The 26780-nt window shown below is 47.1% G+C and overlaps 1 protein-coding gene across 5 annotated transcripts in view; it reads left to right on the top strand.

The window, feature by feature from the left end:
* The window catches only part of EGFR (epidermal growth factor receptor), a 205756-nt gene extending 199624 nt beyond the window's left edge, over positions 1 to 6132 (top strand). For all 5 annotated transcript variants that reach the window (XM_081529433.1, XM_081529430.1, XM_081529431.1 and 2 more), the window contains 4 exons: positions 1107 to 1274; positions 1620 to 1667; positions 2403 to 2505; positions 3431 to 6132. In XM_081529433.1, the coding sequence (XP_081385559.1) occupies positions 1107 to 1274; positions 1620 to 1667; positions 2403 to 2505; positions 3431 to 3792 (681 nt within the window). In that variant the 3' untranslated portion in view covers positions 3793 to 6132. The remainder of the gene's footprint in view (positions 1 to 1106; positions 1275 to 1619; positions 1668 to 2402; positions 2506 to 3430) is intronic.
* The last annotated feature ends 20648 nt before the right edge of the window (positions 6133 to 26780 follow it).

Below are 26780 nucleotides of genomic sequence, written 5' to 3' on the forward strand. Positions count from 1 at the left end.
TGCAGTTCAGCTCAGTCTCACACTGTCCACCCTCCGCCACGTCAGATGCCAGGCCCAAGTCCAGGTGCTTCTGACCTACCAGCCAAAGACTGGAGGTTCTCACTCGCCCTCTCCTTGGGCTCCATTAATTTGCTAGAACAGCTCACAGAACTCACGGAAACGTTGTACTCACTCGACCACTGGCTGATTATAAAGGGATGTACGGCAGGAGTGGCCAGATGGGCGAGATGCCGAGGGGAGGTAGAGGGGAAGGCATGGATCCCAGCTCTCTGGCCCACTGCTCTTCCCCGCATCTCCATGTGCTCACCACCCGACAGACTCTGAGCCTCATCCTTTCGGGTTTTCATGGAGACCTCATTACATAGGCATGATTAAATCATTGGCCCCCAGTAGATTTGACCCCCAGGCCCTCTGCCCTCACTGGAGGTCAGGGGCGAGACTGAAAGCTCTCACCCTCACATGGGATTCTAATCATGTGGCTCTGCTGGTCACCAGCCCCCACCTTTCGGTGCTTCCGAAAATCTCCTCATGAACATAAGAGACACTGAGGACATTCCAAGGGTTTAGGAGCTCTGCAATGCGGAGGACCTGGTTCCATCCCTGGGTTGGGAAGATCCCCTGGAGAAGTGAACGGCTACCCGCTCCAATCTCCTTGCCTGGAGAATTCCGTGGACAGAGGAGCCTGCCAGGCTACAGTCCCTGAGATCTCAAAGAGTCGAACATGACTGAGTGACGTTCACTTTCGGGAGCTCTGTGCCAGGAGCAGGGACAAAGGACAAAAGTGCGTTTTTTACTGTACAGAGCACAGCACGCAGTGAAGGCTGTGCCTCCGGCACCTCCTTTTACCTCCTGAGCTGTCTGCGTTTCCTTTGAGGACTTTGGGACATCCGGGAATTTTCAGTGTTTTCATTTCAGGCAGGGGCTGGGGAGTGGGGGAAGGGAGGAGGAGCTGTATTTTGGAGGAACCGACAGGGGAAGGGGGGCGGGTTATTAGAGCTCAGCTGGCAAATATACAGGCCCCTGCTGACCACAGACCACACCTCGATAGCACGGGACTGGGCAACAGCTCTCTGGCCTTTCTAAGGGTCTCACAATCTCTGCGCCAGGGGGACGAGAGAATGCATTTGCCAAGCCCTACGGACTCCAACTTTTACCGCGCCCTGATGGATGAAGAGGACATGGAGGACGTTGTGGATGCCGACGAGTACCTCATCCCGCAGCAGGGCTTCTTCCACAGCCCCGCCACCTCCCGGACACCCCTCCTCAGCTCCCTGGTACCAACGTCACTCTTTCTCATTTCTGCCTCTTGGTTTGAACAGATTGAGTTTTAGACAAAATAATACCCATCTTGTGGAACTTAACCAGATGGTGAAGCTAAAATCAGAATGAATCAATTCAGCGTACCCGTTATTTTATTGCATTGCAGCAACTGGGTCATAATCTTTCTGGTCCATTAAGGAACAGAGTTAAATCAGAACTAAACCTAGTTTTTCTAATGCTAATGTGTCAAGATGCAATCAAGCCCCTTTAAATGTCCCTTCTCCCTGAGGCCCTTTCCCGCTCTCACCTGAGATGGTTGAGTGTCCGCCTGCATCATAAACACTGTGATCCTTTTTCAGAGCGCCTCCAGCAACACTCCCACTGTGACTTGCGTTGATAGAAACGGGGTAGGTATCAACATCTACAAACCAGAATTAAATAACAGCTCTGCACCCCGGCTCTATTAGATATAAGCGCCCACCTTGGCCTGAATAATTGTGATTTCCTTCCTGTATTGTTTCCTCCCTGGATCCCTACTCTGTGGCCAGCAATTAGCTATTGTTTCTCAAAGTGCTATTGAAAATGTGATTTATGGACCAGCAGCAGCATGCAGTTCATGGCAGTTTGTCAGAAATGCAGACTGTCGGCCACCACCCCAGACCTCCTGACACGGGATCTTCTGGGAGGGGTCTGGCCATCTCTGAGCTCACCTTCCGGGTGATGCTGATGCTGGATGTGTGAAGCCTTGATTAGACCCACACTTACCAATACAGAAGCCACAAGCCATGTGTGCCTACTTAAATTTAAATTTTAATTAATTAAAGTTAAATAAAATTTAAAATTCCGTTCCTCTCACACGTGGTAAGGAGCTGCCACATGGAAGAGCGCAGATGACAGAGCACATCTGTCATTGCCGAGAGGCCTGCAGGACAGCCCTGGTCCGGGCCGTCCACTTGCCCTGTGGTCTGGGCCAGGAGCGTGGTACCACCTGTGGGCAAAGTGGTTAGAAGTGCAGCATCTCTGGTCCTCTCCCAGATCTCCTGCATCAGAATCTGCATTTTAGCAAGCTCTCAGGTGATCTTGATCCTGTTGAAGTGAGCAGTGCTGGCTGGAGTTAACCTTGCCTCATCTCCTCCCGACAGAGCTACCCTCTCAAGGAAGACAGCTTCCTGCAGCGCTACAGCTCGGATCCCACTGGTGCCCTCACCGAGGACAGCATAGATGACGCTTTCCTCCCAGCACCCGGTGAGTACCTGGGCAATCCTGTTCCTCAGCCTCAGCCCTGGGGCTGGGCCAGCAGCTTCCTTCAGACTGGTTCAGAGGTGGAGCCCATGGTGAGAGTGCAGACAAAATGAAGGGAGAAAGAGGGCGATCAATAGAGAGCGACCAAGTATGCACATGGGTTTCTGAGGGGTCCAGGCATGTCCAGGTTGTCTTCAGAAGGAGTCTGCAGATTTTCTAGAATTTGAAGCCAACAGTAAAATCTACATGTATGAGTGCTTGAGAGAGAGTGTGTGTGTGAGAGAGAGAGAGACAGATTAGATCCCTGTTCTCTCTCCTGGCTCCATTTCTGGCCTGTGAAACATGTATTTGCTGAATCTAAGCTCTGTCCCCCGGAGAAGGCAATGGCACCCCACTCCAGTACTCTTGCCTGGAAAATCCCGTGGACGGAGGAGCCTGGTAGGCTACAGTCCCTGGGGTCGCTAAGAGTCGGACACGACTGAGCGACTTTACTCTCACTTTTCCCTTTCATGCATTGGAGAAGGAAATGGCAACCCACTCCAGTGTTCTTGCCTGGAGAATCCCAGGGACAGTGGAGCCTGGTGGGCTGCCGTCTATGGGGTCACACAGAGTTGGACACGACTGAGGTGATTTAGCAGCAGCAAGGTCTGTCCCCAGACAGAGCCAGCCTGCACAAACACACATCTCAAGGGAAGCAGTCCTCTGAAAACTTTAAACTTTCAGAAGAAAAGCATGCTCGTTGCTCTAAGCAGTACGAAAAGAACACAGTTCTTTTTAGCAAGAGAGTCCTCCGCAGGCTTCCCTGCTTCTGTCATCCAGTGCCTCATTGAAGGATAGGGTATCAGGGTATCACAGGGTTCAGAAAGAGCTGTGAAATCCTGTTGCGGATGATGCTTTGCTGATTACGCTTATTTCTTTTCAATTTCAGAATATGTAAACCAGTCTGTTCCCAAAAGACCTGCAGGCTCTGTCCAGAACCCTGTCTATCACAATCAGCCGCTAATTCCAGCTCCTGGCAGAGACCGTCAGTACCAAAATTCACGCAGCAACGCCGTGGACAACCCTGAGTATCTCAACACCACCCACCCTGCCTGTGTCAATGGTGTACTCGACGGCCCTGCCCTCTGGGCTCAGAAGGGCAGTCACCAAATTAGCCTAGACAACCCTGACTACCAGCAGGCCTTCTTTCCCAGGGAAGCCAAGTCGAATGGCATCTTTAAGGGGCCTGCAGCTGAGAATGCAGAATACCTGCGGGCAGCACCAGCAGGCAGTGACTTTACTGGGGCCTGACCATGGAGGACAACATCCGCCCTAAAATTCCAGCCCCTTCAGCCCCCAGGACCAAGCCATGGCAGCTGTTGAGCAAAGTGCCCTCAACATGCCGACATTAGCTCTTGGACCCATGGACTGGTTTGTCCATATTTGCCCTCATCAGCCCACCTTTCAACCAAGAAGTGCCCCCGACTCAGATGCGCTTTGCAAAGTTGCAGGGCCATTCCTTTGTCTTCAAACTGTGAGGCTTCCACAAAAGGCATCCAGAAAGAATGTTGTCCATTTGGGCAGAAGTTCACCTTTCAGTGAGGTATATTTGAAAAATATGAAATATGTTTAAGGAGTTTTATTGCTTAGGAACATCTGGGGTTTTTTCATTGACACTGATTTTACTTTTAATGAGCTTTTCTAATAAGGAAAAAGCTTGCTCGTAGCACCTGTGGTACTGAGTTGACCCCGGCCCAACTGTGACTGAGACGCGCGGGCCAGCCTTCCAGCCAACACTTGATTCCCTTGGCTCTGCTTGGAGACTCCTCCACTGCAAGACAGTTGCATAAGCAGCCAGTCCTCTGGGTCCTCGGCAGGCCACACTGGTACTATATCAGATCAAGGCAGGTACAAGACAATAAGCCACTCTGAGCTCTTCCTGAGCAAGGAAGAGACAGAGGGAGTAGAATTCTTCCTCAGACTTACTTTTATATACATGTCTCCACGGTACTTTCTCTCCTTTGGGTGAGCAGTGTTTTGTAATTATAAGTATTAGACTTGTTTATTTTCCATTCCATAGTTTTGAAACCCAGTATGCCTTCCCTGTGCAGCAAAACGGTAACCACGGTCAGCTTGTGTGTGATTCACCAGCATTCAGACCATCGCCTTTGATTGAGATGGAATGACAACGCAAAAAAGGAACAAACCCCCCAAACTGGAGTCTTAGAGGAAACACATCAAGCCTTTGGAGGGCGGGGGACAGGCGTCTGTCTGAAGACTGCATATGTGCGCTGCTCCTGAAACTCGCTTAGCTCCCCTGACACACACACACACACACAAAACAATTTGTTTAGGCTACTCCCAGAAGATAATTAGTTAGTTTACTTCCAGGGTTTTTTACTCAGAGGGCACTTTGCTCCTCACGGGGAAGCTGCCCAGACCCCTCCCTGCCCTTGGTGAGCGGCAGGGCCCAGGCACGGGGGTGGCTGTGCAGGGGCGCCTGGCCGCTATGGCACTTTTCACAGGCGAAATAGAGACAGCGTTATGTGTCATGTGGAATTCAGGTACAGGTGAGATTTGACTTTGAAGTTGATGATAATGCCTTCATAGCATCTCCAGGTATGTGGGAGGAAGAAAACAATCCCCCTTAAAATAGCTCCCTGTAATGGGAGGCCCGCTACTTCGGACACAAGCTTTGTCTCATCTGTGTCCGCAAACCCTGAATGTTACATAGTCCTTTGTAGACAGTGTTGTAAACACTCTTGGTCAATATCCACCTCAGCCAGGAAGAAGTGTTTCAGACAGTATTTTCAGCCCATGGGTTTATTCAGCTCCCCACTTCCCCCCCACACACAATTTTCCTTTAGCTCTTAAGTTATTTACTGACTCAGGTGGATCAGGGCCCCCCAGTTTTGTTATCAAAATATTTAATTTTGTCTCAGTAGAAATGTAAACTATATTCAGTTCCATCATGTTCCACACTGTAACACCTTACCAGCCTGGCATAGGCATTAAAGATAAAAAAATAAATCATAATACCTGATGCCACAAAATTCACAATTTAGCGAAGAAAATTGACTCACAAATACCTGAAAATGACATAACAGATGCCAGGCAAGACTTGTCAGCCCAGCACGGTGACAGCACAGGGCAGGGAGTGAGGGCCCTGGAGTCGGGTCAGAGGACCCCCAGGGCATCAGCCAGCAAGAGTTGGAAAGTGCAGCAGAGGGAGCCCCGGCCACGCAAGTGTCCTCCGGAGAAGCCTCTCCTGCGGCAGCCCCAGAGGCTCCGCTGCCCCTTCCGCCTGGGGTGAGGCCTGCCATGTTCCCCAAGTGCCCTTCCGGGCCGTCCCCACTGGGGGTTTAAAAATGATTGATGAAAAGATTAAACAACGTCTCTAAGAATCTGGAAGTTTATGTCCTTGGCAGCAAACCACTCTCATTATTTATTCACCTCAGAACATAAGTACTTTAGCCAGATAGGGATCCAGCACTGAGAGAATGACCCACGTTCTGCAATCACTGGTTTGTCAGGAAACAGATGATGAGGGAGCACCACAGCATCCTGGTCCGATTGGAGCAGCGAAAGCTTAGGATTTTTATAATTTGAAGTATTTTACTGTAACGTAATAAAGTAGAGAGAACTATTCAAGATTTTTCTTCTTTGTATTTCAATTTGCTGGCGTAAAATCTCCTCGCTAAATTTTCTTAAACATGTGTTTGCACAGATTTTCTCACTGTGTCTGTGCAGGGAGGTTCGGGGGCCCGTAGTCTCCTGAGGGCCTAAGAGAGCAAGCCTGAGTCCAGGGCCGGGGCCCCGTGGGCGGTCAGGAGAGCCCCTCTCCCACGCTGGGGCTCTGAGGGGCCGCTCAGAGCTTAACCTCACCCCTTTGGTTTCTCCTAGCTGATACCAAGCCCGGAGGCCCCGCGGAGAGCCTGTCTGCCGTTTTCCTCCCCAGCCAGTCCCTGGAGCATTTCCCCACAGCCCAGTCAAGCCAGGCCTTCAGAAACAGCTCAGGGAAAGTAAGAGTGAGAGGCTGTTCACAGCCGACCCTTGAACCTCGGGAGTTTGAACCGTGTGGGTCCACATAGACATGGATTTCTTCGATAGCGGATGCAACAGGCCACATGAGCACCAGTCAGCCGAGTTCACGATTAAAGAACCAAAAGCTCCAGAAAGCCAACTGTATAAGTTACAGGCGAGTCCACAGCTCAGAGGGCCAGGGCCCCAACCTGGGCTATTCTAGAGTCAGCTGTCCAGTGGGCCATACATACATCTTATCACATAATCTTTAAGGAGGCCCTGTTGTCTCACACTATGAAAAATAGTTCTTTCACTTGAAGATAGATGAATCTTCCAAACTCTAAATTTGCCCAGAGTTCAGGTTGTCACTGATTTACAGCTAGGAGCACAATGGAGGATGCAGATTACCTTCCAGCTGATGGCAAGGCTTAGAGGTTTGTTGAAAGTTCTTAATTTTGAGCTTTAGCCTTCCCCTGCCAAAACTGCAGACATGCATGAACCATGAAGTGCAGAAGCAGACAGGCAGTGGTTCTCAGGCTGACTGCCCGTGGGTGTCTCCTGAGTCCCAACCAGAAAGAGTCTGAATTGGTCTCAGCTGCAGCCTGGGCCAGGCACTTCTCAGAGCTCCCCTGGTGATTCCAATGGGCACCAAAGTTTGGGCAACAGCTTTGTAAAGAAAACGGCCTTCAGGGGAGACTCGGGCCTGGGCTGACGGCCTCCCCCTCGTGGCACGCTGGGTGCAGGCCTGGGGCTGCACTCGCGCAGGACGGGCTGGCAGGCCGTGGTGACTGACGATGCTCACCCGCACCGCCCGTCAGGACTGACTACGCTCAAAAGGACCAGTGTAATCGTAATTCCAGGGGCTCCCCATGTGGTTCTAATGGACAACCAGAGTGGAGACCCTCATCTCTCAGGTCACCTCCCCTTGTACTAGCCTGTGCGTCTGCGCTGTCCCTCTCAGGGCAGAATCAGACCGTGTGTGGAAGAGGTTCCCGAGGCAGCGCCAGAATGACCACCGTCCCTGCTGTGCCTGGAGCCTCGGCTGCGGCTGGCCATGCCAGAGCCTCGAGCTCCTTGTCACCGGCGGCTAACTCACCCCAGAAGTGGCAGATACCCCAAAACTGAGCCTTGAGAAAGCCCTAGACAGTTTCTTTCCGAAGCAGTTGGTTTAAAAAAACCCATCTCCTCACCTCAGTGACGGTTCTTGAAGTCGCCCTTACTGTCTGTTCTGCATTTATTGCTTGGTGACAGCACATTACTGCAATGTAGTGATCGTTGTTTTCCTTGCTGGGGCTATAAAACCTTGCTGAATAGAGTCTCTTGTCTCGAGCCATATCAGCCATGTCAGGGGTACACATTTTTGTGCTATAAAAGACACATTCCAACAGGATTTTTACATGTAAGTCTATTTTTGTAACTTTTTAGAGCACTGAGCTTTGTAAGGTATATTTTTAGGAAAACTCATTTTTCTACTAAAGGAAATAGTTTACTTTAGAAAGACTGCAAGAAAATCAAAATTTGAAACCGAGATTGTCGTTTAAACGATTTTAACACTTAACAGTTTTAATTGTTGTTTAAAGGGATTTAACTGAAGCAAGAGAAAAGTCTCTCTCGTAAAAAGGCACAACGTCATTGCAGAACTGGGCTAGGTTGTTGTCCTGATGAAGAGGAGAGTCGTTTTTGTATTTATAAAATGAGAAAAGGATACAATTACATTTAGTTTCTTTGTCTGAATCAGGTTCATTTGACTCTGGGGCAATTCAGTGGGAAAGAACCACCGTCTATTACAGCTAATGGACAACATCAGCTTCGTGCTACACACCACTCATCTGCCGATGGGGCTCTGTGAACGTAAGGCAAACAACAGCACAGCTCTCTGTCGGTTTGCATATGCCAATCTGACTGATGTAGATTATTTTTGTGTTTACAATTGATACACATTTACAGTATAGACTAGAAATACCTGCAGAGCCCTAATGTTTAGCACGTTCGATGAACACCACCGGCAGTCTTCAAACGAAGCAGAGCCATCCTAACGATGGGATTTTTATCTCAGGCTGCACAGTGACATCATGCCGGGGGGGAAAGGGGAGCTTTTGAAAATCTTGAGGCCCAACAATGCCTCAGGCCAGTGAATCCCAGGACTTATACTTTGTAAAGCTCCTAAAATCATTCCGATGTACAGCCAAAGCTGAGAACCACCAGTTAGGGATCCGCCACAGGCGTGTGGACTTGAGGGTAGATTCTGCAAGTGTAGATACGTCAGCATTGGGCAAACTCAAAGCACGAAGACCCCAGCACCCGTCGCTGCGGGTCAGGGCCCTGAATGGATGGGGAGAGGGCCTAATCCATCGATGAAAAAGAAATGTAAAACAGACCTCTTCTTCCATGTCCTCTGTCAAACGTAGATGGATAGCAAGCACCCTTGCTGCTTGTCAACCATCCGGCTGCCCTGCCTCCAGCCACTCTGCAGCCGGCACTGCCCAAGGAGAAAGGAAACGCGGACTCAGCGTTAGTCACAAAGGGAGACGGCAAGGATGCCGCATGAGTAGCTGGATGGTGTTTATAAAAACGAGAGCCAACCAGAGGATTCCTGCTAAATGTTATAGCAATAACTAGTATTATTTTCTCTTCCACAAGCACAGTATGTCCTCTGAGGTTACAAATTCCTGTCTGAATTGCCAGCAGAAGTACTAAGAATCCCTACTCTATCACCTGATAGATAAAACTGTACATTTTTAGGTGCATTTACTCATTTTTTTCTGAAAGAAATCCTTTTGACTTAATTTGGCTACAAAATAATCTTTCTGTATGATATGAAATTTTGGAAAGGAAGATGTACTGTGGATCTGATGACATATTAGAGGTGATGATGTAATCAAGTAGCCGCAGGCAGCAATAATTTCATTTTGAAACAAGCAAGCAATAGCTTTATGGCCTCTAATATATGGTACATTTTAACATTATAAAGTTTTTCTGTGATGAAATCAATATTTGTACAAATGGAAAGCAAGATTCTCTTTTATATGGTTTACACTGTTGATCGAAACATGTTGATTGTATATGGAGTATTAAAAAATTAGATGTATACTATTCATGTTCTTTACTCATAAGTATGCTATAAAAACTGTATTCTTGTTAACAATGCAGTGTTGATAATAGTTACTACTCATATCTGACATACTGTAGATGTCCTTTCCTGACAACTTTTGAAAGTTAATAAACTTTATTTTTAGAGCAGTTTTAGTTTCAAAACCGCACAATTGAGGAGAAATTATGGAGACTTACCCTGTGCCCTCTGCCCCACAGGCTCCCCGCTCCCCCATCCAGAGCGCAGGGCCTGATGCACTTCAGTTAGGGGAGGGTTCCCGAGCCTGAGTTGACCGTCCAAGCACCTTGAAATGCAGGGCAAACCTTCCCAGATTCCCCGCATAGTCTCTTCTCGATCCAAAGCCAGGAGGGAATTCCTCGATGATGATTCTATAGCAAGTTGGGATTCTGCTCAGTCATCAACAGTCTGAGGCATTAACAAACCCCAACCGTGTGTGCAGGGCCTCAGGCCCAGCTGCTCCAACTCTTCCCATCAGCGCCCCCCTCATGGGGAAGACCTGCCCCTCGCCCGCACTCCGGGCCTGTGGGGGAGCCCTTCTGAGCCCAAAAGAAATGGCTAGTGCTGAGGGAAGTTGTTGTGTTGAGATGAAATCCTTGAACAGCTAAGGGAATCAAGAGGTTTCTCATTTGAACTGCCCTTAAGAGGGGGTGCGGGGAGAATGGGGTACGCAGGCAGGAGGCGGGCGCTGGTGGGGGGATTGCCGCTGGCTGGCCAGCGCCTGGCACCCGCCCGACCTCCCGGGGGCCACCCCAAGGTCCTCTCCTGTCACTACCTCCCTGATGCTTGGGGTGGCACCCATCATTTCCAGAAAAATTGCAGCTTTGTTTAACATGGTTCATCCAGACGACCATTATTACTCACACACACAAGTTGAGGGGGACTGTCGTACAGGTGGCAGCAGGACTTCAGGATAACTAGGTTCTGGAAGAATGAGCGGATCCAGGGACCTTTCTGTGTCCCTGTGGGACACCCCCGCCCCCAGACCTCCTCAGGCTCCTGGCCTCCCCGAGCCCCCACCCCCCTGACACACAGCACCCTGGATGGCGTGGGCCTCTCAGCATCACAGCCTTGCATCAGGGCTGAGCCGTGGAAGGAAGGTCGGGCAACTGAGGTACAGGGACCATGTTTTGGGGCCTGGCTGCCGGGAACCTGAAATGTCACCCCCAGGGGAAGGCCATGGCCTTCATCCAGAGGCTGACACCCCCACCTGGGAACGAGTACATCAGCCCCTCCGCCCCCAGAACTGTAGCTGAAGCTCAGTGCAGATGGGGTTTCAGCTTGGAGAGGTTTTGCCTTTGGGCCAGCAATCTTGTAAAAGTAATCACGGCTCTCTGGAGAGAGAAAAGCTTTGCCAAGTATAGGAGAGTCTGAAAAGCATGAGGAGCTGGCTCTTCCTGCTTTTGTGTGGCTCTTCCCCCGGCTCAGGCCGTGGGCAGGGCCTCCTGAGGCCCGTTCTCCCGGCTCTGCTGGACCCCGGCTCCTTCTCCCGGCTCTTCAGGTCCTTCCTCCACACGCAGAAAAGGACACTGAAAAACTTGGGTAGAAAAGCTGTAGCCCATCTACTTTTTGCTCTGGTCTCAAAAAACAGTAAACAAAATATAATAAAGAGCCGGTGGGCATCCGCTTGGAGTTTGTAACTGGAAGGAGGCTTGCCCCCTGCCCAGCAGGCACACTGGGCATCTGAGAGACTCAACCCTGGGGGGCGCCGTGCCCGCACTGAGGTCTTTCCACTGGTTCTGCCTGCAGTCTCTTCCTCCTGCCCTGGATACGAGGTGCTAAAGAAAACAAAAATACAGCTTTTAGGTATTTTACTGCATTCCAAGCGCAGAGCTACCCATCCAAGCCCCGCACTGCGGGTCAGCAGTGGGACAGACAGCGCCTCTGGCCAACCATTCCGTCCCCCGCCGGTGGCTCCCCTCGCGCACAGCAGGCCCCCCCGGCCTCTCAGGGGGTCTTACGGAGAAGGAGCTGCCGGCCAGGGCTTCGGGGAGGACTCCCTAGGTGCCTGCCCCCCACACCAGCATGAGGACGGAAGGCGGGTGGCAGGGGGCTCTGCGTACTTCCCGCCCTGCCCCCAGGAAAGGCTGCATCCCGGGCTCCCAGGGTGTGGCGGGGACAGAGCTAGAGAGCCTTACAGCCCAGGACCCCGACACCTGGAACCGAGGCTGCTGTGGCCCAGCCAAGATGACCCGACATCTCGGCAGGGGGAGGGAAGTCCAAGGTCTCCAGGAGCCTAAAGGCTCATTCAGTTTTCCAAAATGCAAAATCTCTTCTTTCCTTGAAGCAGTGATGCCATTAAAAAGCCCAGCCCTGCTCCTTCTGGGTGTGGGTGGAAGTAGAAGTTGGATGGATACCTGCCCTCTCTTCTACTCCAGAGTAGCTCGGCATTTCTCCTTTCCAATTATTTTCTCTCTAAGGAGCTTGCCTCTTCTGCCTTTTCTGCTTCCTCTCTATCGTGTAATGTAACCATTCTGGAACCAAGCAGAAATGGGGGCATATGCCAACCTATGACGAGTTTCCTCTGCTCTTACGTCCGCTCAGCTGAGCAGTTTCCTTAAGGGCAAGTCTAAACGGATGGACCCCACACAGCACACAGCCTTTAGCCACCAGGACCAAGAGGCTCTGTTTCATAAAGATCAATAAATAACAGAGAAAATGGAAATGGTGCAGCCCTTCACCGAAGAGTTTACTAGACCCAAATGATTTCCGGACATTTTGGCAAAAACCTGAAAAAAATGGCTAATTTTCATATTACAGTGTTTCAAACATTAAAAAAGATGGGAAGTTTCCCAATTCATTCTACAAAGGTTAGAATAGTATTTTTAAAATCAAAGAAACATTACAGAAACAAAACTGTAACTTCATTTACGAATGTAGATATAGAAATCCTTAATGAAATACAGGAAATGGAATTATTTATTCTATTAATTCAAGGACAGTTTATATAAGATATTTCATTTATATTCATGAACAGAATAATAGGGAAAATGTGAATATTAAGAGATAGTCACAAAGGATTTGATAAAATTCAATCACACCGCTACTAAAATTTCTTAGTAACCTAAGAAAAGATGAAAACACCTTTAACTAGGTAAAAATATCTACCAAAAATTTAATAAGAATAAGAAGCATTGACCTTAATGGTGAAATACCAACACAATACCAAATACCAAATAAAGAACAAGTGATTTTTATCACTTCTGTTATTAAACACTCTTCTGAAATCCACTGTTTTGGAGAGAAGGAAAAACATTATTCATATACAATATATTTACATCCATAGAATATAGTCAGCAAACCCTGTTCCATGCCCAAGAGTTAAATCTAGCCAGCAGGCTAGTTTTGTAAATAAAGCTTTATTGGAACATGGTCACATTTATTGCCTAAGGCTGCTTTCACACTGCAGTGGCAGAGTCAAGAAGGGGCAACAGGGCTCCTGCAAAGCCAAAAATATTTCCTATCTGTCCCTTCACAGAGGAAGTTTGCTGATCCCAAACAATGGAATGAAAGCAATTATTAACAAAATTAATAAAATCAGAAAATTCAATCCATAAGTAAATGTCATTAATCCTATATACCATCAATCATTAATTAAACAAGGTAAGGGAAAATAATCCCATTTAAAATAGCAATTAAAACTACAAAATAACTGGATGTAAACTTAAATGTGCAAGAACAGTACGAAAACAGAAAACTATAGAACTTTGCTGATGCATAAAAGAAGATTTAAAATATATATTGCATTCATGGATATGAGTACTTAATCATGTTAAAATATCAATTCTCTCCTAATTATAAGGTAAAATCAATGCAAGTCACTTGAAAATTTCAATGATTATTTTGGGAAGGAGAAATTTTAGAACTTGGAATCTAAAAAAGAAAATGCACGCCAGCAGCCAAGAACATTTGGAAAGCAATTGAGTAGTGATATCAATGATATAAAAATACACTACATAAATCTAAAATAATTAAAGCTACCTAGAACCAATGTAGCCACAGGAAATAATTAATGGGAAAAAAATAGAATTTCAGAAACAGATGTGTGCATGGAGATGTAGCATGTGATAGTGATGCTATTTCCAGACAGTGGAGGAATGAAAGTGTGTTTAGTCGCTCAGCCGTGTCCGACTTTTTGCGATATCATTGACTGTGGCCCGCCAGGCTCCTCTGTCCATGGAATTCCCCAGGCAAGACTATAGGAGTAGGTTGCCATTTCCTTCTTGAGAGGATCTTCCCGACTCAGGGGTTGAACCCAGGTCTCCAACACTGCAGGCAGTTTCTTCACCATCTAAGCCACTAGGCAAGAAGGCTCCCCAATGAATGATTTTAGAGAAAATGTTTATACCTTTGAAAATTAATTAGAGATCTACCTCAAATTCCAGATGGACTAGAGATCTAAAGCTAAAAGAAATCAAAGCAATTGGGTTAGATGTATGTGAATATTCTTGAAACTCAGGCAAGGCGATGCTGACACATAATAGCATAATTCCAAAGACATGGAGGAAAGGACTGTCATCACATCCACCTACATTTTTCTTTTTAGTTTTTAAAGAAAAAAATAACACAGTAAAAAGTCAAAATTCATATAAGGAGAAAAAAACTTTGAGGGGTATCAAGGATTAATATTAGGGATTAAAATATGAAGCCCAGCACACCCATACGAATGTTAAACACCCTACTAAGACTTTGACAGTGTATAAATGGACAATTCATGATACAATTACTCACATTCATATGCTAGCAAGGTAATTTTCAAAATCCTTCAAACTAGGCTTCAACAGTATGTGAACCAAGAACTTCCAGATGTATAAGCTGGATTTAGAAAAGGCAGAGAAACCAGAGATCAAATTACCAACATCTGTTGGATCATAGAAAGACAAGAGAATTCCAGAAAAACACCTACTTCTGCTTCATTGACTATGTTAAAGCCTTTGACTGTGTGGATCACAACAAACTGTGGAAGATTCTTTAGGAGATAGAAATACCAGACTAGCTTACTTGCCTCCTGAGAAACCTGTATGCAGATCAAGAAGCAACAGTTAGAACTGGACATGCAACCATGGACTGGTTCAAAATCAGGAAAGGAGTACAAGGCTGTGTGTTGTCACCCTGCTCATTTAACTTTTATGGAGTGTACATCACGCAAAATACTGGGCTGGATGAATCACAAGCTCGAGTCAAGATTTCTGGGAGAAGTGTCAACAACCTCAGATGTGCAGGTAATACCACCCTAATGGCAGAAAGTGAAGAGGAACTAAAGAGCTTCATAATGAGGTGAAAGAGGAGAGTGAAAAAGCTGGCTTAAAACTCAACATTCAAAAAACTAAGATCATGGCGTTTAGTCCCATCACTTCATGGCAAATAGGGAAAAAATGGAAACATTTTATTTTCTAGGACTCCAAAATCATTTCGGACAGTGACTGCAGCCATGAAATTAAAAGATGCTTGCTCCTTGAAAGAAAAGCTATAACAAACCTAGACAGCATATTAAAGAGCAGAGACATCACTTTGCTGGCAAAAGTCCGCACAGTCGAAGGCATGGTTTTTCCCGTAGTCATGTATGGATGTGAGAGTTGAACCTTAAAAAAGGCTGAGCACCGAAGAATTGATGCTTTCAAACTGTGGTGCTGGAGAAGACTTCTTGAGAATCCCTTGGACACCAAGGAGATCAAACCAGTCAATCCTAAAGAAAATCATCCCTGAATATTTGTTGGAAGGACTGACACTGAAGTTGAAGCTCCAAAACTTTGGCCACCTGATGCAAAGAATTGACTCATTGGAAAAGACCCTGATGCTGGGAAAGATTGAAGACAGGAGGAGAGAGGGGCAACAGAGGATGAGATAATTGCATGGCATCATCAACTCAATGGACATGAGTCTGAGCAAACTCTGGGAAATGGTGAAGGACAGGGAGACGTGGTATGCTGCAGCCCATGGGGGTCACAAAGTCAGACAAGACTGACAGACTGAACAAAATGGGAAAATGACAAATGACTAATACCATGGAAATATATGGTTGGCCTCACTAATAGTCAAGAAAATGTCAATGAAAATGAAATTATAAACCCTTTTCACCACACATGTTGATAGAAGTATAAAGTATCATAAACTTTTTGGAGGTCAGTAAAACCCCAGGGAACAGTGAAGAACAGGGCAGCCCGGCGTGCTGCAGCCCATGACATGGCCGAAAGTCGGACCCGACGGAGTGACTGTATGAAAACAACAAAAGTTTAAATGTGGGACTTCCCTGCTGGTCCAGGGGTTGAGTCTGCCTGCAATGCAGGGGACATGGATCCCTACTCTGGGAGGATCCCACATGTCATGGAGCAACCGAGTCTGTGCACCTCAACTACTGAGCTTGCACTCGAGGGCCCCAGCCCTGCAGCAAGAGCAGCCACCGCAGGGGAGGCCTGAGCGCTGCAGCTGGAAAGCAGCTCCCTTTCCCTGCAACTAGAAAGTCCACACGCAGCAAAGAACACCCACCGCAGCCGACAATATCAAATAAATGAATTCAATTAAATGCATCATCAACACAGTTGAACTGTGTGTATCCTTTGATAGGGTAATTTCATATATGGAGAAATTTCATATTTGTAGAAATAAACTCCCACTCCAGTATTCTTGCCTGGAAAATTCCATGAACTGAGGAGCCTGGCGGGCTAGATAGTCTATGGTGTCGCAAAGAGTCAAACACGACTGAGAAACTAAACATGCGTGCAAAATACCGTTATTGACCGAAGCTCTCCCCCCGCCAAATTCAGGTCGAAGACCTCATGCTGGGGTTTGAAGGTCGGGCCTTTGGGGGTAGTTAGGGTTAAGTGAAGTCAGGAGGTTAAGACCTCGTATTGGGATTAGTGTCCTTGTAAGAGGAGGGGGCCAGAGCCCACGTGCTCTCGGCCACATGAGGACACAGGGAGAAGGCAACTGTCCGCAAGCCAGGAAGAGTTCCCACCGGAACTCGACTCCTCTGGCACCCTGATTCCACACTCGCAGCCTCCAGAACGGGGAGAAGCCACTGTCTGCTGTTCAAGCCCCCAGTCTGTGGTATTTTGTTTTGCCAGTTGGAGGTAAGACATATAGTCAAATAATTACACAAAAATATATGAATAAAAATGTTCACTAAAACATGATTTGTAATAAAGAAAACTTGTTTAATTTTAATATCTATCAAAAGAGAAATTATCAAATAAATCATGGAGCCTTCATAATATGGGATCCTGAGCAGCTGTGAGGGAGAATGGGAGAAATCCACACAAATACGGAGATACACCCTCATGGCACGGGTCTAAATGGAATAAAGCAGGGTGCCAAACAGCATTTTTGTCATTCTTAAAAGCTTACATTTCTATATATACCTACCTTTGAGTGTGTGTGTATGTAGGGGTCTATGCACACAGTCTGGAAGCCATCTGGGAACAGTAATGTCAGCCCATTCATGGTGGAGAACTGTGGTGAGTAGGAAGCAATATGTGAAATAATAAAGTGGCAAAGAACGACCTTATGTTCTATTTTCTACCCTTCTGCGCTGGCTGGCTTTCTATAATGAACATACATTATTTTGGCAGTTGTGTTGGGACAAAATTTAGTGTTTGTCAGCTCCATTCCCTTCACTCACAGCAAAACATTCAGCAGTTTTTCGTTTTGTTTGCCCTTCTTCCTCTCCTCTCCCCGGAACAAATCCTCGCAGCACGGTCTCCTGGGTCAGTGGGGGGCTTCAGGCCCCCAGAGGATGTGGCTAGCGGGGAGTCGGGCTGACCACACAGGTTCCTGGCTCACCAAGGGTGGGATGACATAGCCCCTCCACAGCCAGGGAGTCTTAGTCAGCTTGGCTGTCGTAAAATCACACCGCAGACCAAGTGGCTTAAACAACAGACATTTATTTCTCACAGTTCTGGGGGCTGAGAAATCCAAAGTCAAAGTGAAGGTAGATGCGGGTCCTGAAGCGTCTTCCTGACCTTGCAGAGGGCAGACTCTTCACTGCTTACCCACGTGGCAGAAATAGAGGGTGAGGGCAAGTTCCCTGGCACCTCTTCCTATAAGGATGTTAGCACATCAGGGGGCCCCACCCCGCGTCTCGTACATCGTCTTTGTTTTAGAGTCTGTTTTGTCTGATGTGAGTATTGCTGCTCCAGCTTTCTTATGAATTCCATTTGCACAGAGTACCTTGTTCCGATCCCCTTACTTTCAGTCTGTAAGTGTCCCTAGGTCTGAAGTGGGTCTCTTGTAAACAGCATATATACCGGTTTTGATTTTTGATCAGCCCAGCCAGTCTATGTCTTTTGGTCAGTGCATTTAACCCATTTACATTTAAGGTAATTATCCATCTGTATGATCCTACTGCCATTTTGTTAGTTGTTTGGCGTTTATTTTTTTGTAGATCTTCTTCCCTTGTGTTTCCTGCCTGGAGAAATCCCTTTAGCATTTGTTGTAAAACTGGTTTCAGTTCAGTTCAGTCGCTCAGTCGTGTCCGACTCTTTGCGGCCCCATGAATCGCAGCACGCCAGGCCTCCCTGTCCATCACCAACTCCCGGAGTCCACCCAATCCCACGTCCATCGAGTCGATGATGCCATCCAGCCATCCCATCCTCTGCCATCCCCTTCTCCTCTTGTAGTGGTGCTGAATTCTCTTAACTCTTGCTTCTCTGTAAAGCCTTTAATTTCTTCATCAAATCGGATCCAGAGTCTCACTGGGTAGAGTATTCTTGGTTGTATGTTCTTCTCTTTCATCACTTGAAATATATTGTGCCATTCCCTTCTGGTCTGGGAGCTTCTGTTGAGAAATCAGCTGATAACCTATGGGATTTCCCTTGTATGTTATTTCCTTTTCCCTTGTTGCTTTGAACACTGTATCTCTGTCTTTAATTTCTGTCAGTCTGATTCCCATGTGTCTTGGTGCATTCCACCATGGGGCCCCACTCTCGTGACCTCACCTGATCACCTCCCAGAGGTCACATCTTCCAACACTACCATAACTGGAGGTCAGGGTTTCAACATATGGATCTGGGGACAAAAATATTCAGTCTGTAACAGAAATCTTTCTTCATTTTAGAGTCCAAGAGCCCAGAGGAGGGTAGAGGACTTTAGTGAGAGCACATACACCCTTTAGTTTAAGTGATATACAAGTATCCCTTCGAATTTCTGGGGGTTTTATTCTTTTTAAATGAGATACTGATCCAAGTATTCGAGCCTTGGCTATTATAGGTCAAAGTTTCAATATTTTATGCTTTTGGATACATCAAGGCTGTATATTGCCACCCTGCTTATTTAACTTATATGCAGAGTACATCATGAGAAACGCTGGGCTGGAAGAAGCACAAGCTGGAATCAAGATTACCGGGAGAAATATCAATAACCTCAGATATGCAGATGACACCACCCTTATGGCAGAAAGTGAAGAAGAACTAAAAAGCCTCTTGATGAAAGTGAAAGAGGAGAGTGAAAAAGTTGGCTTAAAGCTCAACATTCAGAAAACTAAGATCATGGCATCCAGCCCCATCACTTCATGGCAGATAGATGGGGAAACAGTGGAAACAGTGGCTGACTTTATTTTCTTGGGCTCCAAAATCACTGCAGATGGTGATTGCAGCCATGAAATTAAAAGACGCTTACTCCTTGGAAGGAAAGTTATGACCAACCTAGACAGCACATTAAAAAGCAGAGACATTACTTTGTCAACAAAGGTCCGTCTAGTCAAGGCTATGGTTTTCCCAGTAGTCATGTATGGACTTGAGAGTTGGACTATAAAGAAAGCTGAGCACAGAAGAATTGATGCTTTTGAACTGTGGTGTTGGAGAAGACTCTTGAGAGTCCCTTGGACTGCAAGGAGATCCAACCAGTCCATCCTAAAGGAGATCAGTCCTGGGTGTTCATTGGAAGGACTGATGTTGAAGCTGAAACTCCAATACTTTGGCCACGTCATGCGAAGAGCTGACTCATCTGAAAAGACCCTGATGCTGGGAAAGATTGAGGGCAAGAGGAGAAGGGGATAACAGAGGATGACATGGCTGGATGGCATCACCCAGTCGATAGACATGGGTTTGGGTGGACTCCGGGAGTTGGTGATGGACAGGGAGGCCTGGCGTGCTGTGATTCATGGGGTCGCAAAGAGTCAGACACGACTGAGCGACTGAACTGAACTGAACTGAATGCTTAAGAACCCATATTTTAAGTTTACTGGCTTCAGGAACCAGCAGCAGAAAGATCTGGAATGTGCTTTTTAAAGTGAGTTGGAGCAGGAGGGTGTTAGGAAGAGTTTCCTTAAATATATTCACTTCAAGGAGCACATCCCAAAGACAGTCTCAACCCAGTTCCACACGAGGATTCAGCCTTAATGTGGGAATCCACTGTATGTGGATTAATGAGCTAGCAATACCAAACCACCTTACCTGTCTCCTGACCTGTATGCAGGTCAAGAAGCAACAGTTAGAACTGGACATGGAACAACAGACTGGTTCCAAATAGGGAAAGGAGTACGTCAAGTCTGTATATTGTCACCCTGCTTATTTAACTTATATGCAGAGGACGCATGTGAAATGCCAGGCTTCAAGAATCACCAGCTGAAATCAAGATTGCCGGGAGAAATATCAACAACTTCAGATAAGCATATGACACCACTCTAATGGCAGAAAGTAAAGACAAACTAAAGAGCCTCTTGATGGGGGTGAAAGAGGAGAGTGAAAAAGTTGGCTTAAAACTCAACATTCAAAAAGCTAAGATCATGGCATTTAGTCTCATCGCTTCTAGGCAAATAGATAGGGAAAAAGTGGAAACAGTGACAGATTTTCTCTTCTTGGGCTCCAAAATTACTGTGGATGGTGACTGCAGCCATGAAATTAACACACACTTGCTCCTTGGAAGAAAACCGATGACCAACCTAGACAGCATATTAAAAAGCAGAGACATCACTCTGCCAACAAGGATCCATGTAGTCAAAGCTATGGTGTTTCCAGCAGTCGTGTACGGATGTGAGAGTGGTCAAGTCAAGATGGCAGAGTAGAAGGACCTGTGCTCATCTTCTTCGAGAACGCTAAAATCTCAACGAGCTGCTGAACAACCATCAACAAGAGGATGTTGGAACCCATCAAAAAAAAACACCCCAGGTCCAAGGACAAAGAAGAGCCTGCAACAAGATGGTAGGAGGGGCTCAATTATGTTAAAACCAAACCCCATACCCACCAGAGATTCTAGGAAGGCACAAACCAAACCTTGTATGCTCCGGGATCCAGGGGAAAGGAGCAGTGACCTCACAAGAGATTGAGCCAGACGGATGTGAGTGTTGGACCGTAAAGAAGGCCAAATGCCGAAGAGCTGATGCTTTCAAATTGTGGTGCTGAAGAAGATACTTGAGAGTCCCCCGACTGCAAGAAGATCAAACCAATCAACCCTAAATATTCATTGGAAGGACTGATGGTAAAGCCGAAGCTCCGATACTCTGGCCATCTGATGCAAAGGGCCTACTCATTGGAAAAGCCTCTGATGCTGGGAAAGATGGAGGGCAGGAGGAGAAGGGGACAACAGAGGATGAGATGGTTGAATGGTTTCATCGGCTCAATGGTCATGAATTAGAGCAAACTCTGGGAGATGATGAGGGACAGGGAAACCTGGTGCCTGTAGTCCCAGGGGTCACAAAGAGTCAGGCTCTACTTAGCAACTGAACAACAGCAGCTGCATGTACCTGATAACCTCTCCCTGCCTGTCTAGCATTGTGCTAGTTATGTACCATACTTGGGAGAGTCAAGACAATAATCAATTATGTTACTTCCTATAGGGCTTAATTCTCTCCAGGTATCCAAGTTGAAAAAACCCAGCTGACCTCTAAGAGTAAAGGAGGATTTCAAGCTTCAGCCATTACACTAAGAGAAGGAATACACTCAATAATAAAGTGCTAATTAATACTTGAAACAATGAAAGAATTAACTAAAGAAACAATAATAACTGATAGCAAATACTGATTGTTAACATAAATCAGACACTGTGCTAATGGCATATCTACACTATGAGAGAAAAATGATCCATGGGATCTCAGAGAGTCAGACAGGACTGTGACTAACCCCCTTCCCACTTCCCCCGCAGTGCACACAGGTTCCATCCCTGGTTGGGGAACTCAGATCCCGCACGCTGTGCAGTGTGACCGAAAGTTAGAAAGATAAAGGTAAAAGATAAAAGGATCTTCTTAAAGAAAAGAGAAGTGCCTTTTAAATAAATCCTACCTTAGCAGGGTCAAAACTGTTCTGATCTTACCACCAGGAAGACTTCATTCACTCATGCATTTTCTTGACAAACATCCCTGAGACCCACCACGGGCCAAGAACCGTTCTGGACACTGGGATGTGATGGTGGAAAAGCTGACAAGGCCCCGCTCGCCACCAGAGCCTCAGCTCGTTTCTTACATCCCCCCTTTTCCTGAGGCGACTTAGATGATCTTAAACTTTCTAAATCTGAAGGCACCAAGGAGTTCCCAGAACAGCCACAGTGGGTTCTCCAGGTGACTCCCTCTTCTCGGGTTATTCACTCACTCCGAGGGCCTCCAACACTTCCTCACTGAGTTTCCTTTAAGCAGCCCTGCCTGCCTTCCTAGACCTGGTGCTAACTCTGCCCAGACATGTCCTCTGTTATCATCGCAGCGGAGTTGGTTAGGACTCTGAGCTCATCTCCCTACCTCCAAAGACAGGTTTCTCCAATATACCCACTAACCACCCATGCCAAGCAGATTTATCTAGTGCCCACGTCCGACCACACACCTCACCTTCTTGACTCTGTTCGTCCAGATTCCTCAGTGTGACCTTCATTCCTTGGGACCCAACCCAGCCTGTCCACCCTCCCAGCCCATAACGAGCCCATCACCATCTGCTCCAGCGACGCTGCACCTCCCACCTTCCCCAGCAGGCCCAGCTGTCACTCACCCAACAACACCCCGCCCTGTGCCACCTCTCCCAGGAAGCCACGTCTGACACCTGCATCAATACTGAGAATGCTGTTGTGTGGAGTATTTCGCACACTAGACAAAATTCCTTGGAGTCAAATATTGTGTCATCTAACCATTATCCTGTGGTGCCGAGAGCAGTAACTGGCGCTTAGTAAGCGCTCAGTAAAGATCTGTTGAACCAACACGATCCCTGCCTTCTTCTATACTTAGCAACCAATCCATCACTTAGATCCAGAAATAGTCCCACAGTGACTTTCTCCTTGCTCTATAAAATTAATGTCTCAGTGACCAAAGGCATAGTAAGCAGAATGAGATGACCAGCAAAGCCCCAGCCAAACTCTCTGGCCATGAGCTGTCCTGTGTCTTATTCCCTTTTGTGACCTTATCGGAACACAGCATCCATCCCCGCCCCCCAGCTCCACAGCGCTGTGACCCCTGTGACCACACTCCTGTTCCCCCATAAACCTTGCCATCCTTGGAGACAGTCTCTGCTACCACACCTATGTGATATCAATTCATCCCTCTTTATAACAAACTAAGGTATTGTCCACGGTAATCAATTCTGTGTCTGTGTGAGGAGGGAGAACTCTCCAAAACATCTTCCGGAGGGAAAAGAGCAAGCTACGAAAGTATAAAAAGAGACTTCTCCCTATTATAACAGAGAAATCCAGCCTACTCTATGCAAATACTGCACAGTACTGGACATGGAAACCCACTCCAGTAGTCTTGCCTGGAAAATTCCATGAACAGAGGAGCCTGGTGGGATACGCTCCATGGGGTCAGAAAGAGTCAGACACGACAGAACACACACACCAGACACGCACACACTCCACAGTATAACCTTGTCTTTTTGTTTAAGCCACTGTCTCTTTGTTCATAGCCCCTTGGTAGTTCGTTTCCAGTCATTCACTGTTATAAACAATTTCGCGATGGATATTGTATACGCCCTCCTGTGCACCTCTGCAAGGCTCTCTCAGGGGTACGGCAACAGGGAACTGCTTCCTCAAATCATGGGATGTTTTAAATACATGCTGTCAAATTGCCATCAGAATGAAAGGCCCATTTCTTAATATCCTTGTCAGTTCTTAGCATTATCGAACTTTAACATTTGTATCAGTTCAACAAATGTTAAATAGCTGTTTTGGGTTTTTTTTTGCTTTTTTTTTGTATTGGTTTTGCATTTCCCCATTTTGAATATGGGCATTTACAAAATGCTTAAGTAAAACATATAAATAAAGATAAATGAACATTAAAATATATATTTATTTTTCTTATTATATTACACATTCAAATTTTGTTTGTGATCTTTTTCTATTGGGATGTCTGTTTCCTTTCTGTGGATGTATAGGAGCTCATTACATACCCTGGATTCTCATTTTCAATTTTCTAGTCACATACAGTATGTATTGTAACTATTACCATTGGTAAACATAATTTTAACATTGTTCAAACAAATCATTTTTCTTTCTGGTTTTTGCCTTGTGCATCTTCTTTTAGAAGGTCTCCCTTTTCTCTAAGGATATAAAAATGTTTTCCTATATTTTTGTTTGTCTCCAGGGTATTTTTATTCTCAGCTTTATGAGTTTCAACAGCATAGCTCCCCCTCTGGTGCTGGACCACACATCCTTCCGATGAGGTGGTTTCCTTAGCCACATGCTCCTCAGCTGGCACTTCTTGGGCCACAGCACACCCAACAGGTCTGCTCCCTCATCACCATTAAACCTACAACCTCCCAGCAAACCAAGTCCCAGCCTCAGTGAGAAGAGTCGAGGGAAACATTCCAAGTGGCCCTGCTGCTTCGGGTTTCCTGGTTCTGACTTCATGGCCTTAGTGATTAACTGCCTCCCACGCCACCCACAGAGGCTGGAAACCTAGGAACAGCCCTGGGACTTAACCAGTAGGAGGCTCATGTGATGCCTTAAAAATGTTTTCCTGGCAGCGGAACACATCCCCACATAACTCAGCAGCATGGGGTGGCAGTGAGGGGTCTGAAGAACCTTGGCAGATTCTGTCATAGCCAGGACCATCTTTCCAAGAAGAACTTGTGGACGCTGTTGGCTGCCAGGGTGCTACTGAGCCACCTCCAGACTAAAGAACCAATCCATACGACCATGTCTCTCCTCTTTGTGGGGTCAGAGAAACATGCTCTATACCTCAAGTGCGTGCCAACTCCATCAGGGTCCCCCTGCCTGGAGCTGGGCAGGCTTTAGACCACTGCACATTTTCGGCAGGAGACACCTTCCCCTTTGTCATAAAACAACCAATTTCAAGACTTCCAGGCCTCAAACAGAAAGGAGCACCAGAGTCTTCCTTCCAACAGCAACAACGATCCTCATGATGTTGGCTTTCATTATCATCCTAGTTTGCAGGATGCCTGCTGTACCTCCAGATGACAGCAAGAAGATGCAGACAGGAGAAACAGGTAACGAGGAATGCCAGATAAGCACCTTTGGGTCAGAAACCCTAGAAGGTTGATTATATATCATCTGTCAGCACACTGATGAAGGGCAGCAAGGTACCCTGCCCCTTCTAGGGCCACCGCGTTCCACCCGTTTGGGCTGGAGTGGTCACTCACCCTCTCAGAAGCAAGGAATCTCTGCCACCTAAACAACTAGGACTGCTACAGCAGAAAATAAGAGAAATGAGCTGCTGTCAGAGAGAGACTAGCCAGCGCACACAAGGAGAAATTGGGGGGACGCAGAACTATGGTAAAGGCGTGAACTCAACAGAGTGGTGACCAGGGATTTCATCACAATCCCACAGGCAGGGCAGCAGTGGAGGCGCGATGCGGGGAGCGCCCAGTGACTGGGATGCTGGGGACGCCAGGGGAGCCCTACAGTCACCCACATGGTCTCCCCAGTGTGGAGCAGACCCTGGAAAGCTAACAGTGATGTGAAGAGCAGAGTCCACCCCACAGAGAAGGCCTGGAAAACTGGATCGGGGTGTGGGTCAAAGTGCAGGGCTGGGCGGCAGCCTCAGGAGGAAACCAGAAAGCGGCCAAGAAGCCAAGGCAGAGCTGATCGCCTGGCCCAGGGAGACGCAGCAGCATCAGAGACGGAAGCTGGGACTCAGGAGGCAGGCAGTGACCAGAATCGCCTCCGCGTGTAGCCCAGGAATTCTGAGAGCAAGGCTCGGAACAGGACAACCAAGTCTAGCCTCCACCCTCGGGGTGGGGATGAGGCTTTCATAGTCCACTCCGCCCTGCTGGATGTGAGTAGGTCCTGTCAAAGTTGACCTCAGTTGAGCCAACCCGACTGGAAGGGGAGCCCAGGGAAGAGGGGCTAACACAGTCCTCACAGCCCCTACTCACCATCTCTTGCTCATCGGCCTCCTCCACATCCATTCCTGGGACAGAGGAGACAGCCCTCTCCCTCCACGTCTCTCTCCAAGTGCGTCTCTGGGTCTGTGATCCTAGAGGAAGGTCCAGAACAGCTACTCTCCCTTCTTCTTCTTCCCATGATGCCCTTCCCCTTCCCTTGGCTTAGGTTGTGCCAGATTTGGGCACCCTCTGGGTTATTTCTACCTCCTTTCCTTTCATCCACTAGGACGTGGAGAGAAACTGGAGTCCAAGACTTGTCTGTGCTTCAGGCCACACCCCGCAGGGCCCACTTCCCACCTGGAATTCTGACTTGTTGCCTGGAGGTGCAACAGCCATCTTTTCAAGCACCTTAATGTATTTATTCACTAAAAACAACCTTTCTTCTGTGACTTTGTCATCTCCTGCACACTGCAGCTCAGCTTTCACTCTCACCTTTTAGTCTCCCCAACCTATTCCATCGAACAGAATACAGCATGTTAGTTATGAGGACCATTTGCCACAGACGGGAAACAGTAAGGCACATTGCCCACGGCCTCATGCATTTTGGAGTTCTCATTCCTAAACAACATAGAGTGCAATTAAAAGACACTTGCTCCTTGGAAGAAAAGCTGTGACAAACCCAGAAAGCATACGAAAAAGCAGAAACATCACTTTGCCAACAAAGGTCTGTATAGTCAAAGCTATAGTTTTTCCAGTAGGCATGTATGGATAAGAGAATTGGACCATAAAGAAGGCTGAGCACTGAAGAACTGATGCTTTCGAACTATGGTGTTAGAGAAGCCTCTTGAGAGTCCCTTGGACTGCAAGGAGATCCAATCAGTCCATCCTAAAGGAAATCAGTCCTGAATATTCATTGGAAGGATTGATGCTGAAGCTGAAGCTCCAATACTTTGGCCACCTGATGCGAAGAGCTGACTCAT

The sequence above is a fragment of the Giraffa tippelskirchi genome, chromosome 9, assembly GCF_054371585.1.
Source record: "Giraffa tippelskirchi isolate mGirTip1 chromosome 9, T2T-mGirTip1v1.2.pri, whole genome shotgun sequence".
Classification (NCBI taxonomy): domain Eukaryota; kingdom Metazoa; phylum Chordata; class Mammalia; order Artiodactyla; family Giraffidae; genus Giraffa; species Giraffa tippelskirchi.